Source organism: Opisthocomus hoazin, chromosome 27 (genome assembly GCF_030867145.1).
Source record: "Opisthocomus hoazin isolate bOpiHoa1 chromosome 27, bOpiHoa1.hap1, whole genome shotgun sequence".
NCBI classification, from domain to species: domain Eukaryota; kingdom Metazoa; phylum Chordata; class Aves; order Opisthocomiformes; family Opisthocomidae; genus Opisthocomus; species Opisthocomus hoazin.
Window position 1 is genome coordinate 9363716 of NC_134440.1, and position 19465 is coordinate 9383180.

At 64.0% G+C, this 19465-nt stretch overlaps 1 protein-coding gene across 1 annotated transcript; it reads right to left on the minus strand.

Moving 5' to 3' along the window:
* Positions 1–1567: 1567 nt before the first annotated feature.
* ANGPTL4 (angiopoietin like 4) lies at positions 1568–12329 on the minus strand. The gene is made up of 7 exons (XM_075444146.1): positions 11832–12329; positions 10053–10163; positions 9429–9561; positions 4484–4597; positions 4302–4397; positions 3736–4011; positions 1568–3188 (listed from the first exon to the last, which is right to left on the minus strand). The coding sequence occupies exons 1-7, from the start codon at positions 12321–12323 to the stop codon at positions 3007–3009; spliced, it is 1404 nt and encodes a 467-aa protein (XP_075300261.1). The 5' UTR covers positions 12324–12329; the 3' UTR covers positions 1568–3006.
* Positions 12330–19465: the final 7136 nt, after the last annotated feature.

The following is a 19465-nucleotide window of genomic DNA, read 5'->3' on the forward strand; positions in this document are numbered from 1 at the left end:
GGGCCTGTTTTGGGGAGCAGCAGCGTTTCGTGACCCGAAGGGCGCTGGGGCTGTCACTGTGCTCGGTGCCGCGTCTCTGGCTGTCGCTGGAGGGAGCTGCCCCAGCCTTCACCGGCCGCCCAGATGCTGCGACAAGCTACAGCTCAGGCAGGCGTGAAAAATGAAGGAGCTGGAGGATTCCAGGGAGATTTCAGATGAAAACAGAGACCCAGGACTGGCTTCTTCTGCAGAGGGACTTGGAAGGGCCCTGGGATGCGACACGCTCCGGCGTGCCGCGGGCTGACATTGCCACCGAGGACGGGACACGGGGACCTGCAGAGCAGAGCCGGGAGAGGCCGAGGGGCAGAGGAAAGCGGCAGCTGCTTCCCGGGGCCAGGCAGGATTCGGGGCGTTCGCCTTCTCCTGGCCGGTGGTTGGGACCGGCGGGCGCTGGCCCCTGGGCACCTCCCTGCTGAAAATCGGACGCACTGGGGAGCAAACCCCAGGTCTGCCAAAAAATAAACCCTGACGATGAAAGAACAGAGCAGAGCTCCTTCACCGGTCTCTCTGACCTGTGAAAGCCACCTTACCCTGAGAACTTCCGCATCCAGACTAAAACACAGCGCTCCGGTATCTGCCAGGGCACCCGGGGACGAAACAAGCTTTGAATTAAGCAAATGGAACATTAAAAATGTATTTCTGAGTGCAGGGGGGAGCAGATAGATAGCGCAGAGACGGGTATTATGGGCTGCTTGTGCGGTTGTGCTGGGGGCTATCATTAACCCCCGGATTTTCCCCAGGGAAGGAGGGCAGACACAGGAGCTGGGGCTAGGTTTGGGTACCTCAGGTATTTATACAGCTGCTCCTGCCATGTTTATTCTTGTCTCTTCCTTCGGCAATGAGCAATTTTTGTCCCCCTTCCTTGAGCAGCTAGAGAAGCACTTGCTCTCTTCTCCAGCTCCAGCATCAGGCCCCACGCCTGCGATCACGAGCACGACTGGAGCTCACCCCCATCATCCCCACGGCTCCTGCTTCATCCCCAGCTCATTCCATCCCTGCCTGTGGAATCGTTCCCCAGAAGTCACAACAAATGCTTTTGGAGAGGACTATGCATGTCTGGCAGGAGCAGGTAGAAGGCTGCTGCTTACTGGGGCTTATCCTGATCGGCTCTGACTTTAATCCATCCGGATAATTCAGACTTCAGCCCTGGCTCCTGTTCAAGGAGTCAGCCCAGGGTTTTCCAGCCAGCTATGAGGAATCTCTCCCTGATGCAAAGGTCTGCTGTCAGGGAATACAAAAAGCCAGATCACCATCACTTGTAAAACTTGCTGCCCCAGGGCCTGATTTCCAGAAGGAAAAGAAATTTAGAGGTGCATAAACTTCAAACAGTCTAAAAAGCTGCTGCTGGGGCTGTAGCAGGGGTTTATCTCCCAGCTCCATCAGGCCACAGCTGAGAACCAAGGACAGAAGGAAGCACCGTGCTCAGGTCAGACTCCCAACCTGTGAAGCTCCTGAAGCTGGAGCCCTCGCATAGCTCCCACACATCTTCTGCTGGAAAACCGTTGGGCAAATAATCCAGGCAGGACAGTTACAGGCTTGTTTTTATTAAAAGACATCTTCAGAAAAGATATTTCAGTACAAAAAAAAAAAAGTTTAAAATACACAAACTACAGTTGCTTTTTTCTTTTAGCATCAACATTTATAAATTACACCACATTGTTAATAACACTGCATTTAAATACGGAAACAAATTAACCCAGGAAATTCATCGACAAGATCCAGCGTCCTACAACCGACTCTTTACAATATTTAGCAGCTAGGAGCTCTAGCACAGGAGTCAATATGACTTCAGTCGGGCGGGATGCTCGGGAAGCCCCAAGACGGCAGCTTGGCCCATGCCAGCTCTCGGGGACCTGTTTGCCCACCTCCCCGCAGACACCCAGGCCGAAGGCAGCGGCAAGGCCGGACGTCAGGGTGGGGACCCGACGAGGCGGCGCGGCTCTGGCAGAGGAACCCTGTTGTCCCCTTCCGAGTGAGTTTTGGGGCGTGCACGCAGGACAGTGTGGTTCACCCTGCAAAGTCCGAGGGGTCTGCTGGGAGCAGGCAGCTCTCCAGGGGATTTACAGCCGGCAGCAGGGCTGGTCCTGCCCCGGGACAGTCCCCGTGCTGTCCCAACACTCATCCTGCCCCGGGACAGTCCCCGTGCTGTCCCAGCACTCATCCTAACCACCCCCAGCAACATCAGTGGGCTTCAGGCAGAGCTCAGGGCTCAGCTCTCCCAGGTCAGGCCCTCGTGCAACCGGCTGCAGGATCCCACCCGTCATCTCCCAGAGCTGGAAGCAGTTTCCCCAGCTCCTGGCAAATTCCATCACAGCCAGAAATAGAGAGCTCCGAAGCCGTGGGGGTCAGGGAAGCCAAGAGGTCCCCTTCTGCACAGGGTGTCCTGCAGCCCTCCCACCAGAACCCGTGTCCTCAAGGGGGTGAAGCTGACGGAGCTGCCTGAGCCTCACTGCCCCATGGCACCAGCCGGGGAAGGAGAATGGAAGGGCTTTCACAGGAGGGCACGCAGGACATCACTTGGGAACAACGGTGAGAGACAGTACACAGCAAGGCTCCGTACCCAACGCTCGGGTCCAGGGCACCAAACCACTTCACGTGCTCCCCTTCCGCCCAGCCCCAGCTCATCAAAACCAGCACAGAAGTGTTCAGACAGGACAGAAAGCACCAGACGACTTGAACTTGCTGCAGCAGCACGTGGCCAGCTGGAAGACACTTGTGCATGCTCTGGAGGTGGATGGCCCTGCTGGTGGCTCCTCTTCTGGTTTGGGAGCTCCCATCCAGGGGGTTCAGCAATATGGAGCTGGTTTACTTGCAGCAAGGAGCTGCGTTGTGCTGCTAACTGGCTGCTAACCAAGAGAAACGCTCCTCGGGGCAATTCCCGGGGAGGGTGGGTTTGTTTTCTGTAAACACCAAGTGATGGAGCTCAGGTCTGCGCTCCGGAGAAGGTCAAAGTCTCAAGTGGCAGCTTTAGGGCTCTGCTTCCAGTGCTGCGGGTTGGATTTTCATGGTGGTTGACTTCAGCGGGTAGTACCTGCCTTTCCATGTCTTCCAGAAGATGCCCTGCTTGCGCTCGTGCCTCTGGCGCGGGATGGAGCGGAAGTACTTCCCGTTGAGGTTGGCATGGCCGCAGGTGCTGAACCACCAGCCACCTACCAAGGCAACGCAGAGGCAGGTTCATCCCACAGCTCTTCCAGACAGAAAACAAACCCAGGTTCAAGGCAGCTGCCACCCCCCTCTTCCCCACTTTTCCAGGGCTTCAGGACCTTACAAGACCCCCTTGTACACACTCGAGGAGTCCCACGCACCGGGAAACCTTTGCACAGATCCTACATGACTTCAGGATGTGTCTGCAAATCCCCGCTGCTCTTTCTCACACGCAAAACCCCCTCAACCCCTTCGGCAGCCCCACCTCAGGCCTGGGGACTGGCCTCTGCTTCGCTTGAGGGGTTTCCAAGCAAGATGGGAGCCAGCAAAGCTGTTACGAAGACAGATGCTTGGGCCAAGACCTGAATCATGAACCCCTCCCGGTTTCAGCTGCCCTCCTGGTTCCCTGCACGGCTCCTCCCAAGGATGCAGCTTTCCCAGGGAAGCAGGGGACACACCGGGCTCAACACCAAAGGGGTCTAGTCCTGCAGGGTCACTGTCCCATCACGGCCACAAGCAGACAACAGAGGGCTGAAGGGAAAGCGTACTGACCTGAGAGGTGTTTGGCACAGTTTGTGTCGGCTTTGAGGTCGTGGTCGCGATCCCGAGTGGAGAAGGGCAGCTGCCTGAAGTCCCCGATGGCATTTTCCAGCTCTCCAGACAGAGGTCCCAGAAGGTTGAGCGTGTAGGCTGTGCTCTCGCTGCCAAGGCTGAAAACAAACTGAACCACCTGGGAATTTCCCTCCCAGTCTTCCAGCTCGATCAGGAGATCGTACCTTCCCTCTTGGACAAGGTGATGTATCTTCTCCAGGCCCAGCCAGAAGTCACCTGAAACAACACGTTGCGTTGGCCATGGGGACACCAACACGCCATGCAAAGCAGACACGCGAACAGGCCCCAGGGACAGAGACAACCCAGGACACCGCAGCGTTTGAATCACCGTCTGGCACGCGCGGGACAAGGCAGGAAGACCAAAGACTCTGCAAGCAGTGTCCCCCACTCTTCAGCCCAGCACTGTGCTCCAGCACAGACATCTCCAGGGGCCAGCAAGGGGGAATAACTTGTGCTAAAACATCACTTATCCCACGATCAGAAGACGGACACAGTCATCCACCTACCACGAAGGTCTCCAAAGCCGTTCTTGTAGGCATCCCAAAGCTGGTCGAAGTCCACAGAGCCATCTGTGCGCCTCTGGATCACTGTCCAGCCACCTTCTGTGGGCAGGGAAAACACGGTCATGGGGGCTGACTGTTTGCAAGACCGCCGGGCAAAGCGCTGCAAGACATCTCCACCACTTTACCTGCCGTCATGTCGCAGTAGACTTTGAAGGGCTGAGACCCTGCAGGCTGCACCTGGAAAATGCCACTGCTTTGCTGGCCGGCCAGGAAGAGCTGGTGGCAATCCTCCGGGAGCTCTGCGGGGGAAGGACACAGCGACTCAGAAGATGGCCCCGAGTCCCGCTTCCTCAGCAGGTTGCTCCTACCACGGCCCCGGCACTTGTGGCCCTGGCCACGAGCCCGGGCAGCTGCGCGCAGCGGTGGCTGCGGCTCTGGACACGTGCTGGGGACAACGGCCTCCGACTCGTGTCTTTAAACGCTGTGACCCCGTATCTTCCCGTTTATCCAAGCGCAGCTCCTCGGGCTTCCGTCCAAGGCAGAAGCCAGGCGTCGGGCCAGGCTGGGGTGGCCTAGGCTGGAGAGCACAGCTCTCCATCGAGGAGACCCGAGGAGCTCCCCAGCTCCCTCCGTGCCCGCTCGGCGTGGGGTAACACCGGGGCCAAGCATCCCCATCCCACCCCGAGGCTGATGCAGCCTCAAAGGGCCTCAGGGGCAGAAGGAACCCCCAGGTCCCGACGTCAGGAAGGCTCCCGAGCATCCAGGGTGTGACCTCTCACTCCTGGTGACCGCAGCGTCCCCAGCCAGGCGTCCCGCCGGGCAACCGGCCATCAGCAGGCACGATGCCAGGCTGGGGTGACCCTTCTGCCCGAGACGCACCGACTGCAGCAGGGAAGGGGTGGGTGGGCCACGGGGAGCCCCAGCTCATTGCACAAGCAGATTGCTTGGGGTGAGACCACCCCCCAGGTCACCCCCATGCCGGGGGGTGGGCTCCCACCTCTCCTTCCGCCCCAGTGGGGACTTTGCCCGGAGCTGCCAGCAAAGCACCGTTTCAACAGCGCTGATAAAAGTCCATCCAGGAACCACCACCCGCAGCACTCGGGGAGAGACGAGGGAGGGAAAAACTTGTTACAAAACCCGAGTCGAAGGGCGGCAGGAGGATGTGCAGGGACTTCAGCCCCCGGGCTGTCGGCGCAGTCAAGGGGCTCTTTGTCAGCCGGGACAGGTGCCCCCGTCACCCCCAGACAAAGGGGGTCTGTTCTCCCCGCGCGACGGTGGGATGGGGTTTGGTGGCTCACAGCTGCTGCCAGCCCGACCCCAGGGCAGACGGGGGAAGAGACCGGAGACAAGCGCCAGGCTCTGCCAGGGTGCCCACCGCCCCTGCAGCCCCGCTTTGGGGTCCTCACTTGGGGTCCGGGCTGGCACCGGGGAGAGGGGCCTCCACACAGCCTTTGTGTGGGGCAGAATGGGGCCAAACGGGGCCTTTCAGCTGCCGAGGGCAAGCACAGCCCCCGCGGGGCACTGCCCGCTGCCCCGTCCTCGATGGGTGCCCGGGGAGCCCCGACGCTGCGTCGCAGTGGGGAGCAGAGCCATAATGGGAGGAGAGCTCAGCACGGGGGGACACAGCAGGTGTCACATTGCTGTCCCCTGCCACCTTTCATCCGTGTCCCCCCCATCCCCTCCCTGACCCCCTGATGAACGTCCTTGGCACAGCCAGCCCGGCCGGACTCTCAGAGCCATGAGCATCCCTGGTACCCCTGGTGCCGATGACACCCCGGGACCGGTGCCACCAAGCACACCCGTGCACCCACGGGACAAGCGCATGGCCCCAAGCCTTCCCCCCAGCCTCTGCCCACGGGGGTCGAGGGCGAGCGATTTGCACAAAGCACCCAAAGCCCCCGCAGCCACAAGGCAGGCAGGGGAGGCCAAGCGCATCCCAACGTCCCCGCTTGCCAGGTGGACGCAGCCAGGGAAGCCAAGGGAGGCGTGAAGGAAGGGAAGCCCCTGGCCTGACCCCCCGCCAGCTCACAAGGGCTCCTTGCCTCCTTTCCCAGCACCGGTGGGACAGAGCCCGGGCTGATGCTCAGCAGCCCCAGTGTGGAGATGTCAACCCCATCCCTGCCTGGTTTTTCTCCTGGGCCCTGGCCACGCTCGGATCTCTTCTGTTTTCCCGGTGCGAGGGGGACTTCCCAGCAGCGGAATGAGAGGCAGCTGCTCCAACAGCCTCCGCTCAGTCTTTTTGTTTGAGGAGCACGCTCGTTAGTTCCAGTTCATGTTGCACATCCGTATGGCACCAGCAGAACAACAAGACCTCCTGGCTGCTCTGGATGTTTTCCTTTCCCTCCCCCTTTATTTAGCCAAACAAGACCGCAGAGTCCCCACGGCCGGCCGGCGCTGCCGCGGGCACGGCTCCGTACTCGCCCGACGGGATCTCCAGGCACGCTGGGAGGTCGCCAGCCTGGGATCAGCACCCTTCCTTGCGGGGGGCAGGGCATGCCCGGAGCTGTCTGCGTCGCCCCCCTCTCGCCCTCCCCAAGCCAACCGGATTATTTTGGAGTCCCAGCGCCGCGGGGAGCGGGCGAGCAGGGCTCTGCCTTTCCCCCACTCGGCTGGCTGCCAGCGAGCGCAGGCTCTGCCCAAAGACGTGATCCTCCTTCTGCGAGCGATTAAACCTTTCGCTCTCCAGGCTGCTTCAAGCCTTCAACTTTCACATGCTTGGCCCCGCGCCATCTCCGGCCTGAAAAAAACTTGTGTTCGCTGGATGCGAATAAAAGGGTCTTTCTGACACGGCTGCTGGGGGAGTTCATCGCTGTTCCCCGGGGCTGCGTCAGTGCTGCGGCTCTGCCTGACAGCAGGCAGGGAGCTGCCGGCACAAGCCTCGCCGGCGCTTGGCAGCTTCCAAAAGCAGCCACCAGCCTCCCCGGGCAGAGGGCACGGGGCTGTGGCCTGCCAGATACTGGGTGCTTTAAGATTTGCCAGAAAGCTCACTCGACTTGCTAATGGGAGGAAGCCAATTTGTTTTCTGTCAGTGATATCAACATGGGGATTAGGCAAGCGAAGGGGGAACTCGCGGCTCGGCTGGGTGGGAGGCAACCAGGATGCCCGGGGCGCTGGGGATGCTCAGGGTCTCCCCATCGGGGACGGCGCGGCACGAGAAGGCGCTGAGCCCTCGCTCCCCCCACCTCGCAGCATCCCCAGGGCTGCGGGCCCTCGCTGCTCCCACCGCCATCACCAGGGCTGCTGCACCCAGCGCCCGTCAGCCAGCGCAGAGCCACCAGCACAGCCCCCGTCTGCCACCCGCAAGCAGCCAAGACCCGCACCCACCTCCCTGCACCGCACTTTCAGCACAACCTGAGAGCAGAGCATGGGTGTTGGACTGGGGAGTTGGACCAGATGACCTTTAAAGCTCCCTCCCAACCCAAATGATTCTAGGATCCTAGGACACACTACTGAGGGCAAGTCACCAAGCAGAGCTGGGAAGGTTGAGAGAGTTTTCTGGCTCCCTAGTGCTGCTCTAACCAAAGGAGACCTCACGTAGCCCCGCTGCAGGCTGGCCAGCCCCACCGAGCTGAGCACCAGGAGGAGTTTGGAGCCCCACATCCCATCCCTCTCCTTTCGATTCTGCAGCTCTGTTCTGCCCACCCAGCCTTCAGGCACACCGGTGACGGCTCCAGGCTCCACACACAAATCACCGTGTGTTTCCCTGCACCGAGCCCTGGGCAGGATTCCCCCTCGCCCTGCCTGGTTTCTGTTTGGCTCACGCTGGACGTCCCCAGACAGCTGCCCCGACGGAGCCAGCACCGTGACTTAGCTGACATAACACGAGAGCAGCTGCTGCCGGCCAGCAAACGCTGTGCAGACACCAATTCCTGTCTGGGAGGGAGACTGCAGGACACGGCGCAGCTGGGACATCCCCTCCAGCACCCTTCGCTCTGCCGGACCTCCCCCAGGCCCCGCGCCAGCGGAGCAGAGAGGATGCTCCGGGCAGAGCCAGGAGCTCCGGCTGCAGCATCCAGTTCTGGGCTCCCCAGTTCAAGAAGGATGAAGAGCTACTGGAGAGAGTCCAGCGGAGGGCTACAAGGATGGTGAGGGGACTGGAGCATCTCCACTACGAGGAGAGGTTGAGGGAGCTGGGCTTGTTCAGCCTGAAGAAGAGAAGGCTGCGAGGGGACCTTATAAATGCCTACAAATATCTGAAGGGTGGGTGTCAGGAGGATGGGGCCAAGCTCTTTTCAGTGGTGCCCAGTGACAGGACAAGGGGCAATGGGCACAAACTGAGGCACAGGAAGTTCCGTCTGAACATGAGGAAGAACTTCTTCCCTCTGAGGGTGACGGAGCCCTGGCCCAGGCTGCCCAGGGAGGTTGTGGAGTCTCCTTCTCTGGAGATATTCAAGACCCGCCTGGACAAGATCCTGTGCAGCCTGCTGTAGGTGACCCTGCTTCAGCAGGAGGGTTGGACTAGATGACCCACAGAGGTCCCTTCCAACCCCTACCATTCTGTGATTCTGTGATCCACTCGCCTGCTCTCGCGCCAGTTCCCCAGGGCTGTGAGAGTCTGGTGCCTTCGCTGCAGCTCAGCACCTTCAGCTAAGGACCATCCTGCTAAGGACAGTGCAAGCTGAGGCACTCGTCTTTCACGTGTGAGCCAACGGAGACGGACACAGCGGGATCTAGCTCTGCTCTCGTGGTCCAGGGCTCCCCACCCCGCCCCTGCGTGCAGGCAGCTGAGCAGCAGACTCTGCTCCATAAAGCGAGATCAGGTGAACAAGAGTTAACTGCAAGGAGCAGAGATCCTCCTTTCCTGCCTGCACTCATCCCTCCCCCACCAGCCAATCCTTTTTGACAAATACCTGCCAGCGGCATTTCTCTGCTCCCCACTGCATTCTTAGTATCAGGCAGGAAAATTCCTCTTAAATCCTTGAATTCCTGCTGGACTAATGCTGATGCAGAAGGCTAGGATCCTGCCCATGCTCCAGATCCCCCCAGCCCAGCCAAACTCCCAAGCTCCGGTTTTGTGAGCAAATCTCACATCTTGGCTCCAGACAACCGAACCTTTCGTTTGCCAACGGTCGCAACTGCTGCAGGTTTGCTCTGGCGCGGAGGAGCGGGGCAGCACAGGCAGATACTCACTCTGTGTCGGCACGGGCTCCCCGCTGGCGTTCTGGCTCTGGTTGGAGAGGCTGAGGCTCTTCTTCAGGTTCATCTTCCACCTGGGAGACTGCGTTTTGTTGTCCTTCAGGTGCAAGGGGATCAGTAGATTGACCTAAAAAAAAAAAGTATGAGTCAGAAGGGTTTTATCTCAGCTCATTCTCAGTGCTGGTACTCAGGGGAGCTGATCAGCGGCGCCAGCCGCTCGCCCGTGGTCAGGATTGCGGCTGAACTTGCCCAGGAAGCTCAAGGACAGGAGACAGCCGAGGCTGGCAAAGCCAGAAGTGATTATGGTTTTTCACACCCATGCTAACGAGTCTGTTCTGCAGATAAACTCAAAGGAAGAGCCCAGAGAGGCTCTGTTCCCACACACTCATCCCTCCTGTTGCTCCATGCCAAGACTTGGGAAGATCGCAGTTTGCTACCCCTGTGCTAACGCTGCAGCGCAAGGACCAGGGCCACGGCCTTTGTAGGGTCCCCAAAGCCCAGGAGCGGTGACACAGCCGGTTCTCCTGTCACCAGAGCACCGTGCCAGGGTGCCGAGGGCCCCGCCGCGTGCGGGACGAGGCTGCGGACTCCCGGCTGCAGAGCGGGACGGGAGCTCACCTTGCTCTGCAGACTTTTAATCTGCAGATTCTGCTTGTCCAGCTTGTACTGCTGCTGCTTGATCTTCTGCAAGAGCTCCTCGATTCGCGAGTTCTGCGCATCCATCAGGGACTGCGGGGGAAGAGCCAGTGAGCCCCGCGGCTCCGGGGAGATCCGGCTGCGCTGCACGTACCACACAGAGCCAGGCGGGCCAGACCCCTTCAGCAGGTCCCCACGGGTGCTCCCAGTGCCCCCATGACCATCCAGTCTCCCCACTGCTCTCCTGAGGCTGGTTCCCCCCCTACCCCGTGTCCTGGGAGGGTCAGGTGTCCCCCCTGCCACGTGTCCCGGGAAGGTCGGGTCCCCACAGCTGCCCCCTCCCAGCTGCTCCCGTTGCCTCGGGAGGGTCTCGTCCCCCATCGCCCTTCCCATGGCCGGGACCCCTCCCCGCTCCCTCCCAGGCCAGTCCCGGTACCCTGGGCGGGTTCTGTTCCCACTCCTCAGCCTTCGGGTCGCTCCTGGTGCCCCCGGGGTCTCCCCCCCTGCGCTGGGTCCCCCCCAGGGCACCAGCTCTCCCCTGCCTCCGCGGGTCCCCCCCGCCCCCCGGGTCACTCCCAGTGCCCAGGGTCTCCTCATCCCTCGGGTTGCTCCCAGTGCCCTGGTCCCCCCCCCGGTCTCTCCCAGGGCGGCAGGTCTCCCCTCCGGTCGCTCCTGGTGCCCTGGGTCTCCCCGGGTCGCTCCCGGTGCCTCCGGTGTCTCCTCCTCATCCCTCGGCTCGTTCCCAGTACCCCAGTCCCCCCTGTCTCTCCCGGGGCACCAGGTCTCCCTGCATCTCCCCCGGGTCGCTCCTGGTGCCCAGGGTCTCCTCCTCAGCCCTCAGGTCGCTCCCGGTGCCCCAGTCCCCCAGGTCTCCCCGCATCTCCCCCAGGGGCACCAGGTCTCCCCCATATCCCAGAGGCACCAGGTCTCCCTGGGTCCCTCCCAGGGCACCAGCTCTCCCCGGTCCTCCCCGGGGCACCAGGTCTTCCCGGGTCTCCCCCTCTGTCCCTCCCAGAGCCCCAGTCCCCCCGCTCTCCCTGCTCTCCCCCGGGGCACCAGGTCTCCCCAGGTCTCCCCGTCTCCCCCGGTCCCCCGCTCTCCCCCGTCTCCTTGGGACACCAGGTCTCCCCCGGTCACTCCCAGTACCCCAGTCCCCGCTGTCTCCCCGGGGCACCAGGTCTCCCCGCATCTCCCCGTCTCCCCTGGCCCCCTGCTCTCCTCTGTCTCCTTGGGACACCGGTTCTACCCTGTCTCCCCCGGTTGCTCCCAGTACCCCGGTCCCCCGCATCTCCCCGGGGCACCAGGTGTCCCCCTCATCCCTTGGGTCACTCCCAGTGCCCCAGTCCCCCTGGTCTCCCCGCATCTCCCCGGGGCACCAGGTCTCCCCGGGTCTCCCCCGGTCCCCCTCTCTCCCCCGTCTCCTTGGGACACCAGGTCTCCCCCAGTCACTCCCAGTACCCCGGTCCCCCGCCTCTCCCCCGCGGCACCAGGTCTCCCTGGGTCTCCCCCTCTGTCCCTCCCAGAGCCCCAGTCCCCCCGCTCTCCCTGCTCTCCCCCGGGCACCAGGTCTCCCCGCATCTCCCCGTCTCCCCTGGGCCCCCACTCTCCTCCGTCTCCCTGGGACACCGGTTCTACCCCGTCTCCCCCGGTCGCTCCCCGTACCCCGGTCCCCCGCTCTCCCCATCTCCCCGGGGCACCGGGTCTCCCCGCTGTCCCCCGGTCGCTCCCACTGCCCCGGCCCCCCCCGGCCCCCGCGCCCACCTGCAGCGCTCCCAGCTCCCGGCCGCTCTGGTTGCCGGGCGGCCGCCCCAGCAGGGCCGTGCGGACGCGGCCCTCCAGCAGCTCCAGCCGCCCGCGGATCTGGGCCTTGTCGGCCGCCACCTCCTCCAGCCGCTGCCGCAGGGCCTCCGAGAGGTTCAGCAGCTGCCGGCCGCGGCCCTCCAGCTCCCGCACGCTGGCCCGCAGCCGCTCGCCCCGCTCCCGCGCCTCCCGCGCCTGGCGCAGCAGCCGCCCCATGGAGCTGTTGTGGGCGCTGAGGCGGCTGCCGAGCTCCCGCATCTGCCCCTTGGTGCGGTCCGCCTGCTCCTTCAGGCCGTGGCCGAGCTGCAGCAGCCCATGGGCGATCACGTTCACCTCGTCCCAGGAGGCGAACTGAGCCCGCCGCTCCCGGCCGAGCCCCGCTGCGGGGCCCGGGGCGGGGGCCGCGGCCACCCCCGCGGCGCACAGCAGGAGCGCGGCCCCGGCCAGCTGCATGGCTGCCCCGCCGCCTCCCAGTGCGGGCCCCGCCGCCGCGACCCGGCTTTTATCGCCGCTCCCGCCCTCCCCCCCGCCCCGCACCGCGCCGGGGAGGGCCCCGCCGCCGGCCCCTCCTCTCCCCGCCCGGCCCCGCCGCTTTGTTCGCCCGCCCCCGCCGGGTCCCGCACCCCCCCGCCCGCCGCAGCCGCGGGCCCTCGCGTGGAGCCCCGCCTGCGCCCGCCCGCGCACCCCGTCCCCATCCCCGTCCCCATCCCCATTCCCATCCCCACCTCTGTCCCCATCCCCATCCCGTCCCTGTCCCCATCCCCGTCCCGATCTCTGTCCCCATCCCCACCCCTGTCCCCAACCCCATTCCTGTCCCCATTCCTGTCCCCATCCCCTTCCCCGTTCCCACCCTCATCCCTGTTCCTGTCCCCACCCCTGTCCGTGTCCCCATCCCTATCCCCATCCCCATTCTCGTCCCCATCCCTGCACCCATCCCAATCTCTGTCCCCATCCCCACCCCTGTCCCCATCGCTGTCCCTGTCCCCATCCCCACCCTCATCGCTGCCCCTCACCCTGCCCTGGGGAGCCCCATCCCAGCCAAGCCCCCTCCCATGGACCCCCCAGCCATGGCTGCTGCCCCACTGTGTGCCAGCACCCGTGCCCCCTCCCCAGGCCGTGCCCCGCCGGGAGCTGCTGGCCTTGGGGTGGGTGCAGGTGGCGGGCGCGGGGGTCCCCTGCCATGACCCCGTGGGCACTGGGGGCCTGGAGCAGGACAGGGCTCTGCCGGGTGGCCCCAGGCTTGGCACGGGTGCACACTGCGGGCACGGGGGTCCCGGGTGATGCCCCACAGGGTGCTGCCAGACCCGGGGAGGGGGTTCAGCTCCTCTGTGCCCCCGGGGGGAGCGGAACATTCGCTCCTCCAAACGCTCCGGGTCTCCGAGCGTGCCCAGGATGAATTCCTGCCCCCTCTAAGGCTCCAACCGCTCCTCGCGCAAAACGTGCGCCTGGTTTCATCGGCGGGCGCCTTCGACCCTGGGTGCCAGCTCTCCCCTCTGCCCTGCCTGTTCCCACCAGCTTCCAGGGATGTTCAGGCTCTGGGATTCTTTCTCCATGGAGGAATTTGCGCCTGGCGATGGAGCCGCTCCTGGCTCTTTGCGGAGCGGAGCAGATGGAGCCCTTCTGCTCGCTCTCTGCCGGCGTCTCCTCCTGCCCCAGCGCCCAGTCCCTGCTCCGCACAGCCCAGCCCGGAGCAGGGGGCTGTGTTCCCATCCTTAGGGGCTACATCCTTGCTCCCCACCACTTGCGGGGCCCTGCTCGCAGCGCGGGGTCTGCTCAGCCCCACATAAACCCCCCGCAGCTCCCGCTCTGTCCCACCGCGGCGGCTCCCAGCCCTGCGGCTCCGGGCACGGCCCCATCCCAGGGGAGATCCCTTTCCATCTGGTCCGAAAACGCCCGGCGGTGGGATTGACCCTCCCGGGAGTCCCTGTGTCACCGGGGGGGGGGGGGCAGGCGGGGTGGTGGCACAGGAGCTCCCCGAGGCCATCGGGAGCGGCTTCCCAGCCCCGGCACAGCTCTCTCCCGAGGATTACATATTTTTGCCAAAACTCTGCGTGTGAGATCTCCCGCTCCGTATCGAGCGGCGGTTCTGCAGAGCGGAGATTTCAGCCCAGCCCCTCCCACGGCGCCCAGCCTTGCCGAAGCGATGACGCACGCACCCAACGCTTCCATCTCTGGCTTTTCCCGTGCCGGAGCAGGGTTTCCCACCTTTTCCCTTGGCGGGGGTAAACTCGCTGTCGCTGGGAGCCGACCGTCGCTTCGCTGGAGCTGTGCTGACGTACCAAGGTGTAGGAGGCTCCTGCAGGAATAAATCCCAGTCACGGGTTTCGTGTTCGGGCCCTGAGCCGTTTCCGAGCCCTTCCCAGGCGGCTGCTGGGGGAACCGGTGAGGGAGAGGCCCCAGGGCGAGCGCCCAGCAGCCACGCAGAGGTAGGAGCTGCGGAAGGAGGAATTTGGGAAATCTCACAGGCACCGAGAGCCCCCAGCCACCCCGCCAGCGGTGCTTTCTGATTTATTTCATGGTCAGAAGGAATTTTTCAACTGAGGAAAAAGGAAAATAAGGGGGGACACACATATGGGAAACACTGTGGGGGAAAGAGAAACAACCAAAAATAAGCAAATTGTGGTCGTTGCTTTCTCCAGCCCTTGAGGTTTGGGGGTCCCTCTGCATTCACCCCTCTGCGGTCGCTGGGGAGGAGCTGGGGACACACTGTGGTGGGGGTGGGGAGGGGTGACCCCTCCCCAGGGCAAGAGCTCTGCGGGGCTGGGGGTCCTTGCACCTGCAGGGACAGATCTGCCGCCGCGGCCACCGCCCCCCGAGTGCTGCGGGGGCAGCCACAGCTCTGCCAAACGCTCCCACATCGGGTCACCCCCCCAAAAAACGTGAAAATACTTCTTTCATCTCGTTCCTGCCAGGCTTTGCATCCCAGGAGAGCGTGAGCTGGCAGCAGCCGTGCCCGTGGAGCCCGAGGTTGGAGACCCGGCGTCTTGAGAGCCCTCCGGAGCGGCACACACCAAACCCCCGAGCCACTGGGACAAACTGGGAAGCACAACTGCACGTGCTGGCTGCCGCTCCGGGTTGACGACGTCAGGCCAGATGAGCCCTGCGTGCAGCTCCGCTCCCTGCCCTGCGTCACCCGGCACTGGAGCCCGTCCCAGGAAACGCCGGGGTGACGCCGGGGGCCGAGGCAGGCGCGTTCCCGCCGGTTGTTTTCTGCGTCTGCGGCGTTTGTGGCGAGGCTGAGGAGAGGCAATGCGAGCAGCCGAGGCCTGTCGAGAAGCCACGTGATTTATGCGTTTTCCTTTGGCGGTATTTCCCAGTTGGGGCATCTCCAGTTTGCCCTGAGAAAGATGAATTTTTAATGCGCGCAAATGAAAAGTCCCCCGAGGCCCGGGGCTGCCCCGGGGTTGTGAAGGGGCGCGGGTCGGTGGGAAGGTGCTGTCTGCAGGGCCGGGTGCGCCCCGGGTTACGCAGGGCTGAGAATGGCCTGGCAGCTGGGTCGATGTCTGCGGGCGTCTCGCCGCGCCGAGAGGGAGCCCTGGTCTGCCCCGCGTGGAAAGGGGCTGCGGTCCAAATCCCCGTGGGGTCCCAACCGCCCGGCTCGGTTTGGGGCGGGGGGCGGGTGGAGGTTTGCTCTCCAGCGGATGAAGGACCTTCTACCACCCCTCACAGCCCCTCCCCCAGGAGGGACCCCCCCAGGGACCCTGCCCCAGCCCAGCAGACCCTGCAGCCGGGGGTGTCGGAGCTGCCCGGGGAGCGGCAGGGCACGGTGACCCTTGGGGCTGCCCCTGGGTCTCTGTGTGCTTCGTCGAGGTCCCCCCCGGCTGGGGCCATCCCCTGGCTGGGGCCGTTGCCTGGGGAGGGAACAGTGGGCTCCAGAGGATGTCATCTTTTGTGGAGGTCTCTCTGTAGGAATGGGTCACTTGCATTCCCATTCCCATCCCTATCCTTATCCACATCACCACACCCATCGCCATCGCCATCATCCTCATCCTCTGTTCCATGCAATTCCCCCAGCCTGACCCGATGGGAAAGGCAGCATCCCCGGCACATACCGCAAGCAGCTCCTCCGAACAGCCCCCGCACGCCTGGCAGCACATCTGCATCCCCATCCCTGTCCCTGTCCCCATCCCCATCCCCACCCCCATCCCTGTCCTCATCATAGTCCCCATCCCTGTCCCCATCCCCATCCCCACCCCCATCCCCATCCCCATCCCCACCCCCATCCCTGTCCTCATCATAGTCCCCATCCTTGTCCCCGTCCCCATCCCTGTCCCCATCCCCACCCCCATCCCTGTCCCCATCATCGTCCCCATCCCCATCCCCATCCCCATCCCCATCCCCATCCCCATCCCTGTCCCCATCCCTGTCCCCATCCCCATCCCCACCCCCATCCCTGTCCCCATCATCATCCCCATCCCCACCCCCATCCCTGTCCCCATCATCGTCCCCATCCCCATCCCCATCCCCATCCCCATCCGCACCCCCATCCCCACCCCCATCCCTACCCCCATCCCCATCCTCATCCCCATCCTCACCCCCGTCCCCATCCCCGTCCCCGTCCCCGTCCCCGTCCCGCCCTCGGCAGGCTGCGAGCCGGCGGGCTGCGCCGGGTGTCTTCATTCTCTGCCTTTCTCCACCCCGCTCCTTCCCGCGCCGACCCCGCGGGTCACTGTGCGAAGGTTCAGCCCGGCCTGAGCTCGCAGGAATTGCTGCAGCTGCCGGGCCGGGGGCCGCGGGGAGCGGAGCGAGGGCGAGGTGCCGCTCGCAGGAGGCTGCGCGCAGCTCTGCTTCGTGGCTGGAGACGGCAAACCTAAGAGAGACGCCAGCGCGAGGGGAGGAGGGCGCGTGAACGACACCGTCACCGCAGCGGGGGGGAATTTAGGTTTTCCAGAGGAACGGTTGCTCTGATTCAGCGGCGGCGGGGAGGCATCCAGCAGGGATTTCCTCGCAGCCCCTGGCCGGGAGCACCGCACGTCTCACCGGACAGGCGCTGGCAGCGCTCCCGGCTGGAGCGCGCATCCCGTTTGCCGCGGTGTCTGCCCAGACCCGGTCCTGGCAGCGGTTCTGGTGATCCCTCGCACACCCGCAGGCCCGGCCCTGCTCGAGAAACGGTTCTGCCCACTAAAAACCCCGCTTGCTGGGGTCACTCACTGCTGCTCAGGCTTCGCTGGACCAGAAGCCCCGTCACTCCCGGCTCTGGAGAGGGGCTGCGTGGCCCCTGGCCTCGGCGCGCAGCAGCGAGGGGCCGGCCCGGCTCCCGCAGCCTGCCCAGACCTGCTCAGCGACCGGGGTGGTGTCACCCCGACCCTCAGCACCCCGAGGGGACGGGTGACAGTGGGACATCACGGGCTGCCTGAGCACCAGCCTCGTCCTTCGCCAGGGCCGGGGACACCCCTCGTCCCCGTCCGCCAGGTCGCAAAAGCTTCCGCTCTTGGTGGTGCCTCTTGAGCGGAGATGAATTTCCCAGCAGGGTGAGTCAGAAACACGAAAAATTGGTGACGGCCGCCTGCCCCCAGCGAGGACCAGCTGCATCGGGAGCTCAGCCACGTCACCCAGGCTCCATTCCCACATCCTCTCTCCTCCAGCTTTCCCTGCCGGCACAGGGCAGCGCTGGGTGAACCTCTGGCCGCCCAAGCGAGGGGAGAAGACATCGGTAACCGGGCTGCGATGTCCCCCACGGGCTCTGGAGCACGGGGTGAGGGTCGCAGCCACCCCAGGGTTCCTCTGACCCAAGGAGCATCCCAGACACCGCTAGCCTGGAGCAGGGACGCCTGTTTTCATGCTTGAAAAGCCAACATGAAAGGCCTGCGACGCTCTCCGTCCGAGCAGCCTCCCTGTTTTCCTGGCAGGGCAGGATGAAGGTTGTGCAAGTCTTCACTGCCCTGTGCTCTTCTCGCCAGCCCGGGCTCCTCGGGGAGCGCGGGGGTTACTGTGCGGAAGGTCCCACGCGCCAGAAGACGGGAAACCGGAGGGCTTGGGTTAACGTGGGAGGCTCGGCAGCCGGAGGAATCCGACCCTGATTTTTACAGTCATCTCTCGGTTTAAACAACGCGCGTTCGGAGCCCGGGGCTCTCGCCGGCTGGGCTCGCAGCTCGTCAGCGCAGGGAGCCCCAGGTCCCCAGGGGAGGGGGATTTGCCCCCAAGCCCACGTGGGAAGGGCCAGACCACCGCGACCAGGGCTGGGCTCTGCCTTCCCAGTGAGCTTCCCTTCTGTCAGCAACCTCTGGCTAGAGACGGAGACCGTGGCTTTGGAGGAGTCGCTGGTGGGCACTGGGGTGACAGGGGATTTCTCCAGATGTTTTCTGAACACCCTTTCATTTCCTTCACCGTTTCTGGAAGGAGATGCCCAGAGCCTCCGAAAGGAGGGAGCTGCTGCGGCAAGCGCGAGCAGAGCCCACCGCGAGCGCGTCTGCGGTCCCCTTGTCACCCCCGGCCGCCCGTCCCCTCCTCTGCGACGGGGACTGAGGCGGTGCTGGCACTGCTCAGCACTGATCGGTCAGCATCGGCCGGTGGCCGTGACCCCCCCAGCCTGCTGGCACAACCCCTCGTGGGCCGGATCTCCCGACGCAGCACAAACGGCTTTTTTTGGCTGCGCCCTGTGATAAACCTCAGGGTCACCTCTGCTGCCCAGGAAGGTTTTTGGCCAGGACGGGCGGCCGTGGTGGCCCTCGGGGACTTGCGCTCCCGTCCGACAGCTTGCAGGGTACCTGCTGGGGAAGCGCTGCCCGGGCTCCTGAGCGCTCCCACACGCTGCGTTCATCTCTTGCTTTGCTCAGGAGGTGGTTTCCCACCATCCCCATCTCCCCTGGTGCTGGGCAGGTCCTCGTCCCATCAGGACGCTCCCGCAGCAAGGGATGGTGGGAGCCACTCGGAGCTGGGCTGGCAGCACCGCGCTGGCCCCCGGGGCTGGGGCGATGCTGGTGCCGGGGCCGGCTGTGCTGCATGCACACCATCAGCCATCGAGAGCTCCGCTGGATCCCTGCCTGTCCCTGCATCCCCACGGGGCCATGGCTGCTCTTCACCGCAGGAAGGGACCTGCCGGCTCCTGACACCCATGGGAGAGGGCTGCAGAGATTTAGATGGGGGAACGCCAGCGCAGACGCTGCTCATCCAGCCCACGCAGGGGAAAAAGCACACAGACTTCTGGGCACAGTCCTGAAAACCCCATATGGGGATCAAACCTCTGCCCAGCGCCCTGCTGCTCGGTTCACGGCTAAGGCAACGTGACGCTCGGCTCCTCATCCGGCACCGGTGGCCGAAGCGTGGGCAGGGGCACAGCCGTGCCTCAGGAGACCAGGCGAGGTAGCGGTGGCATTTCTCAGCCCACTCGGGCAGCCACATCCAAACTGTGCCCTCGGCTACATGGCAGGGTGGCCGGGAATTCTGGCCTCGGCACGCGTCTGGGAAGTTGGGATATTTCCCACTGCTGCAGAGGTCTCTTTGAGAAAGTGAGAGAAGGAAGAGACGGACAGGCTCTGCGGGGTGGGGGCAAAAAGAATCACAGAATCGTTAAGGTTGGAAAAGACCTCTAAGATCATCGAGTCCAACCGTCACCCCAACACCCCCATGCCTGCTAAACCATGTCCTGAAGTGAC